This window comes from Empidonax traillii, unplaced genomic scaffold (assembly GCF_003031625.1).
Source record: "Empidonax traillii isolate 1590-97213 ecotype Southwest subspecies unplaced genomic scaffold, ASM303162v1 scaffold1259:size168962, whole genome shotgun sequence".
NCBI lineage: Eukaryota > Metazoa > Chordata > Aves > Passeriformes > Tyrannidae > Empidonax > Empidonax traillii.
In genome coordinates this window covers 65103-78349 of record NW_020956452.1, presented here as the reverse complement: position 1 = coordinate 78349, position 13247 = coordinate 65103, and the positions used below count along the sequence as shown (strand labels likewise).

The following is a 13247-nucleotide window of genomic DNA, read 5'->3' as shown; positions in this document are numbered from 1 at the left end:
GTGCTCGGGAGATAAAGGCACTCACCGGCTCCTGAGCAGGCGGGAATGGGTCAGGCTGGATCTCCACGGCCGGACGAAGATAAACAATGTGTGCTTTATAAAATAATCCAAAAGGCCAAAGCTCCTCTCTTACCTAAATATCTGCATTTTTAGACCGAACCTCCCCTCTGCACAGCTGTAATATCCTCGTTTTTAAGTTTCATGACAGCGCATCCTTCCCCGGGTTCTCCTGAGCTGCCCCACTAAACCAGGGTGGAATTCTGTCGAACTGCAATTTTGGAACATTTTTTCCACCATTCCCTTCTCTGCTCTCTTCCCCTCCCACCATTCCAGTGACAAATACAGGAGCACCTCCCCTCGGGAAACACAGGACTCATCCCCAAAACAAGGATTTTAAACCCTAGATGTGTGTTTTGCTGCTCCATTGGGTTATTGATTCTGCTGTGTCTTAAAATCCAGCTGACACGTGAATTATTGAGGACAACCACCCCGTTTGTGTTTCCCTTTCCCCCCTCTATTCCCCTGCGGGTGGTTTATTTACTGGGAATTGCTCCTGAAAGAAGCTGAGCCACCAGTCAGTTATTCCAGCATCCTTTTCGATATCCTGACTTTCAGGGCTGAAATAGTTTGGGTTTTACACACACACAAACACAGCTGTTGACTGGGAATGATGTGCCCTGGACAGGGATAGATGTATTTAAATTATCCTCGGGGTGACTGGGAGAGAAAACCCAAGAGAAGAACCCAATTCTTGGAAAAGGAAGGCTCCCAGAAATGAAGAGGGAGCAAAGGGAGCTCTCTCAGGCCCAGTGTTTTTTTTCTTGGATCATAAAATCCTGGAACCATGGAATGGTTTGGGTGGGAAGGGGCTTTAAAATCATCCAGTTCCACCCCCTACCACCTCCCACTAGCCCAGGGTGCTCCAAGTCCCTTCCAACTCAGGCCATTCCATATTTCTATGAAAATGATATAAATTCCCAGGGATTTGGCCCACAGGGTGTGAAATCTTCCTTTGAAATACATTCCTGATGAATTCAGCTTCATTAACCCATTCAGGTGTTACCTGACTGGGGGTACAAACGGTGCCAAACCCCTCCTGAAAATTTATATCCAGGTCCTTGTCCAGCACATATCAATGTAATGCTGGAGCTCATCCAAAATATAACTATATCTAATTATCTGCCATTTGAGCCACTTCTGTATTAAACCATAAAAACCGGGAGAGGATTGAAACCTCTCCTGATTCCAAAGGCTAAATGCAGTGGTAACATAAATAAAGCTGTAAATCACCAGCAAAATGAAAACTTGCTCAGGAAATATATGATGTAATTTGTGCTTGGGGGTAAATTGGTCCCTGGCTGCCCGGGATGGGGAAGGTGTGACCTGGAGCAGGCCAGAGTGGATGGCTGGGAGTGGGAATCTGTGCCTTAAAATACTACAAAAAACCAGAGTCTTTGTGAGATTTATTGCAGTCTGACCCCCTCTGCCGGTCACCTGCCTCTGTCCCACGGCCGGCACCTCAGCACAGGCACCCAAATCCACACAAATCACAGTGGGAAAGGGGTGGAGAGGCAATTCCAGGGCAGGGACACTGGGACTGGGGGCTCGAGGCACTATTGGAAAAGATGTAAATAGATCCCAACCAGCTCATTTTACTTTCCTGGTTTGTTATCCCACACTGCTCCCTGGCCTTCCTGATACATTCCCAAGTTGCGAGGATCAAGCAGTACCCCCAGGGACACCACAAAGTTATTCAGAAGTGCTTAAGTACTTTGTTATCCAGAAGCTTCAGCCAGTAATTGAAAGCCTGCAAACAGCTCCCTGAAGAGCCCAGTAATTCCTCCAATTTAATTTATTCCTTTAAGGATGAACAGACACTGACGTCTTTTTTCAAAGGTATTTTTCATCCAAGCTTTTATTTTTCTTGGTGGTTATTTTCTGTTACAGGTTGTTAAATAATGCTTGCCAGTAGAATAAATCTCAAGACAGAAAATACTCTCTTTAAATCCAGGCTGATAAAAAGGTTGTGTACAATTAAAGCAGGAAAACATTATTGTTACTTCTAAATATTTCTAAACCTGTAGGTAAACTCCTCAGGATTTTTTTATTGCTTCAGATACTCAGCAGGAAACACAGCCTAATACAGCTGGATAATAAACCTTTACCCACCTGTGTTTGCATGGAAAAAAGAGCTGTTAATCATAAACTGGCAATGCTGGAGTAGAAATAACAACAATCACTGGACAGTGTGTGCACAAAGCATTGTAACGTCCCAAGGCACTCAGCTGGCATTCCCAATGTTTTGGTTTTAGAACAGGCTCTTCTTGGTAAATCAAGAAGGTTTAGAAATAATTAAAATCATCCAGAATCAATGAGGTTCTGCTGAGAGATCATTTATCCTCAGCTACTGCTTTCCTGTGGGCTCCACATCGACCTTGCCTGTTCAGAAATCCCAGGCTTTCCTCACCCTGAAATGATGAGGGCAGGATTCTCACCCTCCCACAAGTCACTCTGTCCACTCTGCTGGAGGAACAGCCCCAGGCTTCGAGTGCAAACAGAAATTCAATCTCTTTATGAAATATCTTTCACTTGCTTTGCATGGTGAAGGAAGATGTATTTTTATTTAGGTTTTTCCTCATTAATAATTAATTCTGCATTCCAGAAGCTGAAAGTGTGACCCTGAGAGGTTCTATAAAATGCTTCTGGTCTTTGGTTACCCATCACAGTGCTAAAATAAAGAATAATTACAATGGAAATGTATCAACCCAGCACAGAAAACTGCTGTTCTACGTCCCATCGCTTGGATCTCTCTTATTCACTCAACTAAATTAGTAACTGTTGGAGTTGTAAGCTGTTTAACAAGCAGATATACTTCATCCAAGACAGGATTTCAGTTTGATGAGGGTGATTCAGCTTCAGGCTGTGGGTGTTTGACCTGAGTTAGGTGTTGGATGGACCAGGAAGCTCAGAATTCCAGTTGGAGCAGGCTGAGCTCAGCATGAGTGGAGCCTGCACAGTGATTTGGGGCCATTCTCACCTACTCTACAGACAGACAGAAACTCAGATTTATTCCAGGTTGTGACAAAGCATATGGTCCTCAAACACCTGCTTGTTGGACTTCTCAAAGCTCTCGGTGCAGATGGGACACTCCAGGAGGTGACTCCGCACGTGGGTCTCGTACTGGCTGGTGTCAACATCCTCAGGGAACACCTCATCACACATGGGGCACATCCTCAGGGAGGCCTGAAGGAGAAAAAAACCCAAATAAACCCAGTTCCAAAGTTATAGCCAAAGGGAAGGAACGGGACAGTTCAGCAGACAGGTGTTATCACCTTTGGACAAGCGGGTTTTTGACCTGTAATGCTCTCGAGTTTGCAAATGCCTCCAGGCTTCTCTAAATAGCACTTTAAAGTCAGGAGCTCCTGACAGGTGCTCTAACTTTCCACCCCACAGAGCACATGGCCATGTCTCTATGTGAAATAAGGTATTTAGCAGCTGCAAGCTGCTCATCCTGACATCAGGTGCTGCCAGGAGCCAGCCCGTAAAGATTAAGGTCAGCAGAGTTTGTTTTCCTTAAGACACAGAAATCTCATTATTCTTATGTAGTATTATATGTATTTATATTCTTATTCCTAATTCTACATGTGTGGCTCCACTTTGTTGTCTCCTGCCTTCCCAGGACCAAACCAGTAGGCAGATAATTGTCCACGGAGCTGAACTCGGAGCTTTTCATTTCCAACCACCGATTCCCGTCCATAAACCTCTAATTCACGTCAAGCCACGTCCACTTTACTTACTTCAGCTCCTGCCCCCAGGTTTCCTCCTGCAGCTGGAAAAAGAAAAAGTCCATTTCAGCCACAGCAAAGTGGTTAACATTGTAATGTGCTGGTAACAGGTAATTCTTGAAACATGAGGAGGTGGCTCTGGACCTAAACCTCGATATTCAGGACTCTGGACAGAAGCCACAGCCTCGCTGTGTCCCAGCTGAATAAACCAGCTAATAGCTGTCTGTCTTGGCAGAAAACGCACAGCCTGATCATTTCAGTCCACTTTTAACACCTGGCAGCGTTTCCCAGCTGCCAAGCCATCTGCACACACGCAGAGGTGGCTTTCCTACAGCCCTCAGCTGGACAGGGAGGGCAATCTGCTGAGGCTTCGACTGCTGTGAATCTGTGGTTTCACCAGAATGCCAAGTAATCTCACCACTGTATGGATTTCCAAAGAGAAGGTCTCCTGCTCCAGGAGCTGGAACTGGAGCTTGGGGAAGAGCAGAGAGGGGAACAAACTCGGCCTGCGAGAGGTGCCTGAGCAGAGCGCTGTTCTCAGCCCGGAGCCTCTGCAAAGCACACAAGGACACTGGTAATTCTCAGGGAACAAAAGTCATGTCTTGCCCCAGCACAGCCCCTCTGACATCAGAATCTCAGATGCTCTGAGCTTTTAGGTAGCTCCTTCCTGAGCTAACGGGGGAGCGAGGAAGGGAAGGGCCATCAGGAACTGCAGGGGCAGGACACAGGGAATGGCTCCACACTGACTGAGGGCAGGCTTAGGTGGGATATGGGAGGAAATTCCACCCTGGGAGACACTTGGTGTGGGCACACAGTCATCTGTAGGTGCCTGCAGCAGCCTGGCTGTGGGTGATGGTCCCAGTGAGGGGCCTGTTCTGAGGAAGGGGCTGATGGAACTGAACACCAGGCTGGGAGATCAGTGTCATATTCCCCTCAGGAGGAAGGTGAGGGAGCTGTGCCAAGTTCTCACCTGACTTTCCTCATCAGTTTCCTCCTTTTCTGCCTGCAGGATCTGAAACAGATGCTTCTGCTCCTCCAGTTCTTTCATTAAGTTGTGTTGCTGTGAAAGGAAAGGGGCTGGTAAATCAGGGGGAAAAGGGCAAATCCAAGGATGACAGCCCCAGGCTGGAGCTGTCACACATTTGCTGCCTCAGGCTGCATTTATTGCCCACAAATAACCTTCCACCTTCAGTGGGAGTGTTACCATTCCAGAGTTTGTCACTGGGGATATCTCCATGTCACCACTCACTGCTCCCCTTACAGCACGTGAGGTGACACATGAACCTCACAGCTCAAACAGAGAAGGGAGGGTGAAGAGAAGGAACTCAAAACTGCTGAGAAATCCACCCTGGCAGCTGGGAGCTGTCCCAGTCTGCAGGTTCCCTGGAGCTGTGAGACTTCCACGGACAGCCTTGGGAATTATCTTCCAGCTGGCTCTTGAATTCAACCAGTACCCAAGCTGAGCTGAGCCAGAGTATTTAGGGATTCTGCAGTCATTCCCAAAGTATCCCCCTGAGAATCCCAGACACTTGGCATCCCAGCAGAGGCAATCACATCACCTATTTTAGGCATCTGGCTTTCAGTGCCAAAATTAGAGGAGAGCCTCCACAACTTCCTGAGGAGCACAGGGAGAGGGAAGCACCTTGAGAAGGTCACTCAGGACACAAGGCTGAAGGTGATGTGATGGCCTCAGGCACTGCACAGGTGGGTTGTTTTGAGAGAAAGAAATGCCACAGGACACTGCCCTTTGCCTTTAGATCCCACCATTCCATCCAGGAGTGTCAGGGAAGGCTGTGGGGCAGAGCCTCAAACTGCAGAACAGGAGCTTTGTCTTGTTTATGGCTTATTTTGGTGCCCTCTGAGCATGTGACATCTACTCTGCTGATTATTAAATGGCAATTTTGGGATATTAAGACGAGAAAGAGACAAAAAGGGAAAGGGGAGGGGGAAAGGGAAAAGGGGTATTCTTATATATTACATATTATCAAAGTACCTGTGGACTCTAAGGATCTAAAGGGTTGTGTGTGCTCAGAACACCCATTTCATGGACATTTTTACCTGCTGGGCTGGGCTTTACCTGTCGAGTTGGGCTTTACCTGCTGGGCCGTGCTCAAGCGTAACTGGTGATTCTCTTCCTTTAAAGTTTCCAGCTGCTCTGTCTTGTCCTGGCCCATGTGAGATAAGTTCTCCACTTCTTTCTCATAATTCAGCACTTGGGTCTAAGGAGAAAGGAGGTTGTTCATTCATCTGATCTCTGAAGAGCTTCCTAAGCTTCAACAGGACATTTTGGGTTCGGGAAGTCAGAGGACAAATTAAAACCAGAGGCTCTGCAGCCAGAGGGTTTATCCCATTGTTCTGGGTGTCCCGTGTCCCAGTCCAAGCTATTTTTAGAATACATTCTCCCAGCCTTGTTTTCACCCAAGAACTGAATGTAACTTCAGGATGTTTTTCAAAACAGAGGTGTTTTCTTGCCTGGATCCTCGGCTGGCAGGAGGGCAGCAACACTCTGGGTTTGGTCACTTAAGGAACATGCAAAGGGGATGTTTTTAGGGAATAAAATCCTTACAGTTTCTCATAGCACATCCCCCTCTGCCCTCCCTTAGAACACATTTCTGGAGGCTCAAGCATATCAAAGGTTGACATTTTCCCCAGGAACTCATGTGAGCAGAAATGGATCTCCTACCCTTGCTCAGGGCTCCTCAGTTCTGTCAGAAGGAGCTCAGAGGAGCCAGAGAGGGGTTGGTACCTGCAGCTGGTCCATGTGCTCCAGGGCTGTTTTCAGTCTGCCTTCCAGGTGCTCCTTCTCCGAGCTCACATTCCGAATTTGCTCCTTGAGTCTACCCAGAACAGATCAAAAGACACCACAGACTTTCACAGCTGGGAATCCAGGTGGGAAACCCTGCCTGGGAATAAGCTGTAAATGCACTTACTGCTGCAGTTCTGCCTCCCTGCAGTCCCCCTGCTCCTTTAGGTGTTTATTCTCCGTTTTCAGGGAGTTCACCTCCAGCTCCAGTTTCTCTGTGTTGCTCCTTAAAGACTCCAAACTTTTCTGCAGCTCCTGAAAATCACAGGGAGGTTGACAGGAGGTAAAGGGGACCCAAACAACAATCCTGCAATGCAGCCCATCTAAGGAGGAAAATCCCTCCTTTGCATCCTCTTTCAGACCCTTTTCATTTGTATAAGCCCTGAGCAAAACTGAAGGAGAAAAATGATAATTACCATGTGATTTTTCAGCCTACAAAGCATTTTTGAACATTTCCCTTCCCATATGTTCCCAAATCCAGGGTGTGCAGATGTGTCTTCTCCTCATTATTGTTTTTATCCCAGTTCTGTGATTTGGTAAAGGATTAAACAGATAATATGGGGAAAAAACTCTTTCAATTTTCTCCTGGAAGTGTTCAGTGGAACAAGACTTTACTCAGCTCCTCTTCATCTTTCAGACTTAAAGTTTCTGCCTCAATATATTAACTTTCTGGTTCACCTGTGTCTTCTTGAGCTCCTCCTGTAGTTCCAGGTTTTGCTTCTGGAGATTTGCACAACTTGCTTTCAGCCCCTCGTTCTCTTCCTGCAAATTCTTGTTCTGTAGTTCAATCTCTTCCACCTCTCCCTGGCAGGAGACAAAGCTGTTTGGTCACACCAGAAGCCCTGAAGAGCAGAGAGCACAGCGTGGGGAGCAGGGAGAGGTGAGCTGGGCAGAGGGAACAGCGGTGCTGCCCTGCCCTGAGTGCTCTGAGTGCTCCTCACTCCCCACACGGTGCTGCCCTGCCCTGAGTGCTCCTCACTCCCCACGCTGTGTCCAAGGCTGACCAACAACCCCGTTCCTGAAGGCTGAGCAGCCACAGCTGCTCTGGGCACCCTTGCCAGTGCCCCCCTCACAGTAAAGAATTTCTCCCTAACAGCTCATCTGAACCCCCTCTCTGTCAGTTTGAAGCCATTCCTGCTTGTCCAAGTCCCATTCCTGTCCAGGTGCTTGGCCTTTACTCCCCTGTTCCCATGCAAATGCCATTTTCATTTCAGAACACCCCAAATGCCCTGAAGCACCAAATGCTGAGTCACTGGAGCTCACAGTTAGAGTGGAAAACGGCAGGAAGAGAAACAAAGGCTCAAATTTGCGTGACTGATGAGCAGCAAAGCCAAGAACAGAACCCAAGCCTGCTGAGCCCCAGCTTGGCATGGGGGCTGAGGGATCACCCAGTGGTCACCATGTGCCAGTCAAAGCTGAGGCAGGAGAGGACACATACCTGTGTGGTGACCACCAGGATATCATCCTCAGTCTCTGCTCGGAACTGGAAAGGGACACTGGCCCCCCTGACCATCCCATCCTGGTCCACGTAGCAGAACTGGTAGTACTCATCATCTTTGGGCAGGTAATAAGCTTCAGGCAAACACAATAACCTGGTCACACACAGCTTTGAACTGTTCAACCTCTTAGTGATAGCACAGAAAGTGAGAACCCCGGGAAAGTCCCACATCCCAGCTCAGTAATTCCTGCTCTGCTAGCAATTCCTTGTGCCAGGGGTAACAATCACTCAGTAGGATGGTGGAATTTAGCAGATTCAAGTTTTTATGGTTTCTGATGGGATTTGAAAGAGGGTTCCCAAAGCAGGACCCACAGCCATCCTGTAATTCCTGTAATCCTGTTTATTGGGGGCAGCAAAGTGCACACACATTCCCAGCGGGATCCAAGCTCCCAACTCACCTTTGAACTGGATGTTCTGCTGCACAGCAGTGTCACTGTGGCCAGCAGCAGGCAGAGGAGCCCACATGAATGTGTAATATTCCCGGGTTGTTTTCCACCCCACCTGCAACAGGAAGATTGTTACGTGGCATCACTCGGGTTCATCCCGTGGAAATGGGGCTTTATTTCCACATGGATCAGTTACTGGGAGGATGATTGCACTGATATCCTGAGTTTTAAGGGTTGTGGTCTATGCATGAAAGGATAATCGTGGAATCATGGAATGGTTTAGGTTGGAAGGACCTGAAAGACCATCTCATTCCAAACCTCTGCTGTGGGCAGGGACACCTTCCATTAGCCCAGGTTGCTCCAAGCCCTGTCCAACCTGGCCTTGGAGATTTAATCTGAGTGGTTGATTAGCCCTGAACCTGCTCAGGCCACACTTTGTCCCTTGGCACAGCAAAGATACCCCATCACACAAAGTTATCACCGAGAAAAGGTTCCCCACCCTCGCTGTGACAAAGTCCGAGCTCTTTGTTTCCGCCTCCTGCTCCTTCCTCGTGCTCCCCACGCCCTTTTCCCAGCACCCACTTACCCTGAAGATGCCCACCCAGTCCTTCCCACGAGCAGTGATGTTCTGTGTCAGGGTGTAGTAGCAGGTCACGTCTGCTCCGGGAACATAAAACTTCTCCACGTTGTTGAAGAGCACCTGGGAGAAGTGGCAGCTGTCCAGGAGCACGGCAGAGGTGGGGGGATCATCGCAGGAGTCATCCATGGTGGAGGTCTGCAAGAGGGAAGGGTGGGGGGGGGTATTTCACCCCTCTGGCTGTGCCCACGAAGGGCATGAAGAGGTGTGGAATGGGAATGGCCCAGTGAGGTCCAACCCCCCCCTCAGCACACACTGGGGTTTGTCAGCAAGGCACGTGAGCTCAGTGGTGTCCCTGCCACCCTGGGGACACCCAGGGCAGCCTGCAGGTCCTTCAGCAGACATGTGGGAGACTCTTGCTCCTGATCACCAGCACGGTGCCTGGTGCTCCCAGAGCGGCACAGCAGCCTCTCTCCTGCATGGGAGCCCATGGATCAGAGCCAAGGAGTGCCCTACAGACCCCCTGAGTGTCCCAGAGACCCCCTGACTGTTCCATAGACCCCCCTGCACAAACCAAGAGCCCTCAGCCTCAGCTTCCCCTCCAGACCCTTCCCCGTCCTTTGGACGCTCTCCACACACCTCGACCTCCAGACACACCCCTGTCACCTGCAGCGTCCTGGCTCCCAGGGAAGAGGTACCTGGCTGAGCTGAGCTCCCATGGAGAGCACCACGCAGGGGATGCTGGCTGGGCAGGTCCGGGGGCTGTCAGTGTGTCCCCTTGTGTGTCAGTGTGTCCCCTTGTGTGTCAGTGTGTCCCCTGGTGTGTCAGCGTGTCCCCTTGTGTGTCAGTGTGTCCCCTGGTGTGTCAGCGTGTCCCCTTGTGTGTCAGTGTGTCCCCTGGTGTGTCAGCGTGTCCCCTGGTGTGTCAGCGTGTCCCCTGGTGTGTCAGTGTGTCCCCTGGTGTGTCAGCGTGTCCCCTGGTGTGTCAGTGTGTCCCCAGCCCTGTCACAGGGCTCTTAAAGCCTCTCTGCACGTGACAGCCCAGCTGGAGCTGCAAGATGACTCCCAGCAGCGAGAGGAACCCGCTGCATGACAGCAGGGTCACAAACAGCAGGAGAGCTCCTGGAGTTCTCCACACGGAAAATCTCCCGGCCTGTCGTGACCAGATGGACCGCCCGATGTAAATCTGAGGTGGGGGCATCAATCCAAGGGGTATCCGAACTGGGAACAGGCACTGAATCACCCTCCTTGCTGCCCCGTCCTGCAGCGGGAGCAGCTCTGGCAGCCTGTCAAGGGGCTGGGAAAACTCTGCTGCCAATCCCGGAAAATGCCAGCCCAGGAATCCAAAGCAGGACCTCCTCAGCTGATCTCAGGGATAAGGAATGACCTCAGAACAGAGGGAAAGTTCATTGTGAACAACCATCCCACAATCAGGGACAGTCATCCCACTGCAGCGTCTCACAGAGACACAGAATCTCCTGAGCTGGGAGGGACACACAGGGATCATCCACACCAGGATGATCCTGATCCACACCAGGATCATCCATCCCATCCCTGACCCTGCACAGACACCCCAACACTCCCCCCTGTCCCTCAGAGCGTTGTCCAAACCCTCCTGCAGCTCTGGCAGCCTTGGGGCTGTGCCCACTGCCCTGGGGAGCCTGTTCAGTGCCAACCACCCTCTGGGGGAAGAACCTTTCCCAAAATCCAACCTATCCCTCCCCCTGACACAGCTCCAGCTGGCTTTCAGGTCACCTCCAATCCACAAGTTTCCCATAGAAATGAACTGCCTGGAACGTGGCATGATCCCCTGGGCCATCTAAGGCTGCTGTTTCACTTTCAGTTGCCCCAGTAAAGGGTAGGACAGGGCTTGTGATTCATCCCAGCCTCAGCTTTATCCGGTTGATGTCAACCTTCCCTGCCCTGCTGTGCCTCGTGATCTGCGGTTCCTGAACACCTGGAATTTCCCGAGAGCCACCAGAGAGAAAAAGTAAAAATAAAACCGGAAATAAATTTCAGAACAGCCCCTTAATCAGTTATGGCATCGCCCTGGGACAGCAGAGGAGCCCTTGCTGCCAAGAGCAACTCGCCAAGAAAACGAGGAGTCTCTGAGTGCAGCAGAAAGATTATAATGCAAAATAATTTAAAAAAAAAAAAAAAAAGAAGGTGGTTTTGGTGAAAATACTTGTGATCCTGAAGGAAACAAAGGCAGAGGCCGTTGCTGGCAGGGCGTGCAGGTCACTGCCAGGAAAAGCCGGCAGGAAACGGAGCAGGGAAGGGCTTTTAAGATTGTTAGGGAACAGCTCGGGAGTTGCCGGTGGGACCGGGACACGCCTGGGGGGCAGTGCCGATCCCGTCCCGGTGACAGCACTGTCACATCTCACCGGAGGGCAGTAACCCCGCGCTCCCCGGTCCGGCCTCGCCCCGGGGGCTCCCTGGGCTTTCTCCTGCTCTTTCGCCAGTTTTTCATTATCCTGCAGCGTCCCCAGGGCGTGGGAAACCAGGGGATTTCCCTTTCTCGGTGCGACCAACCTCCAGCCGCGGCTGGGCACCAGGACACCGGCCCCGGTCCCGGTGCCATCCCCGGGGGTCCCGCTGGGTGGGAGGGAGCGAACCGGGGATGTTCCCCCCGCCCCCGGCCCGGGCCCCCCCGGGAAACGAAAGTGAAAGTGTCGCTGTCCCCTCGCAGCGGGACAGCCCCGGCCACCCCCGGCATCCCCAGGGACACCCCGGGATGGGGGGACGGGACCCATCGCCTCCTCCCCCGCCCCACTCACCGACGGCGCGGCTGCAAAACGGGAACGCTCCGGGCTGCGGGGACGAGGCGGAAGATCGGGAATAGGTGGAGCCCCCGCGACATCCCGCCCGGGACACCCGGGCTGGTACCACCCCTGGGCGGGCCTGCCGCGCTGCTGGGACTCGTAGTTCGGTGCGAGGGACCGGGACATCCCAGGGACCGGGACATCCATGGGAACGGGACATCCCTGGGACCGGGACATCCCTGGGAACGGGACATCCCTGGGACTGAGACATCCCTGGGAATGGGACATCCCTGGGACCGGCACATCCCTGGGACCGAGACATCCTTGGGAACGGGACATCCCTGGGAATGGGACACCCCTGGGACCGAGACATCCCTGGGACCGGGACATCCCAGGGAACGGGACATCCCTGGGACCAGGACATCCTTGGGAATGGGACATCCCTGGGAACGGGACATCCCTGGGACCGGGACATCCCTGGGACCGAGACATCCCAGGGACCAGGATGGGACACCCCAGCAACGGGACACCCATGGGATCGGGACACTGTGGAGCCCAGGACACCCCTGGGAGTGAGACATCCTGCTGATCAGGACACCCCAGGGACAGATTCACAGAACGTTAAGGATTGGAAGGACCTTAAAGACGATCTCATCCCACCAGAGCAGAGGGTGGTAATCCCCTCCTCGGACCTGCTGGCCACGCTCCTCTGGATGCAGCCCAGGATTCAGTTGGTCTCCGGGCTGGGAGCTGGCTCATGGAATCACAGAATCACTGAGGCTGGAAAAGCCCTGTGAGACCATCGAGTCCCCCCTGTGCCCGATGCCCACCTTGTCCCCCAGCCCAGAGCACCGAGTGCCACCACCAGGCCTTGCCTGGACACCTCCAGGGATGTGACTCCCCCACCTCCCTGGCAGCCCCTGCCAATGTCTAATCACCCTTTCTGTGAAGGAATCCTTCCTGATGTCCAACCTAAACCTCCCCTGGTGCAGGTTAAGGCCATGTCCTCTCCTCCCGTCCCTGCTCCTGTCAGGGAGCGGCAGAGCCAGAAGGTCCCCCCTGAGCCTGCTTTTCTCCAGGATGACCTTCTCCCCAGCTCCTCCTTGTGCTCCAGCACCTTCACCATGTGAAGGCTCCTTTTACTCCCCAAACTCTCCCAATTCCTTCATCCCTTGATGCCCCCTCCCCGTCTGGGTGCTGGGAGCCCATTTCTGGGGTCACCCCCTTGGCCTCCCTTCAAGCACTGCCAAACTTTGCAGTCCCAGCTACAGCAGAGTGGAGCTTCCCTGGCAGGGGCTGATCCCAAAGACGATCCCAAATCCATTTAATCATTCCCAAGCCAATATTTTATGATTCTGATGATTATTACTTATTTTTTGCGCCTCGTGGCTGGGGGGTTCCCTTACTTGTTACAGCGACTAGCTGTGTCTTCAGTA

The 13247-nt window shown here is 51.8% G+C and overlaps 1 protein-coding gene across 2 annotated transcripts; it reads right to left on the bottom strand.

The window, feature by feature from the left end:
- Positions 1 to 1885: 1885 nt before the first annotated feature.
- Positions 1886 to 11013, bottom strand: CALCOCO2 (calcium binding and coiled-coil domain 2). Of its 2 annotated transcripts, none has more exons than XM_027906202.1 (12): positions 10897 to 11013; positions 9059 to 9247; positions 8485 to 8587; positions 8027 to 8160; positions 7267 to 7392; positions 6716 to 6843; positions 6532 to 6622; positions 5882 to 6004; positions 4756 to 4845; positions 4204 to 4336; positions 3798 to 3829; positions 1886 to 3243 (listed from the first exon to the last, which is right to left on the bottom strand). In XM_027906202.1, the coding sequence occupies exons 2-12, from the start codon at positions 9236 to 9238 to the stop codon at positions 3067 to 3069; spliced, it is 1317 nt and encodes a 438-aa protein (XP_027762003.1). In that variant the 5' UTR covers positions 9239 to 9247; positions 10897 to 11013; the 3' UTR covers positions 1886 to 3066. The 2 variants fall into 2 exon arrangements, with proteins under 2 accessions (XP_027762003.1, XP_027762002.1); XM_027906201.1 differs by lacking the exon at positions 10897 to 11013 and adding an exon at positions 9748 to 9775.
- Positions 11014 to 13247: the final 2234 nt, after the last annotated feature.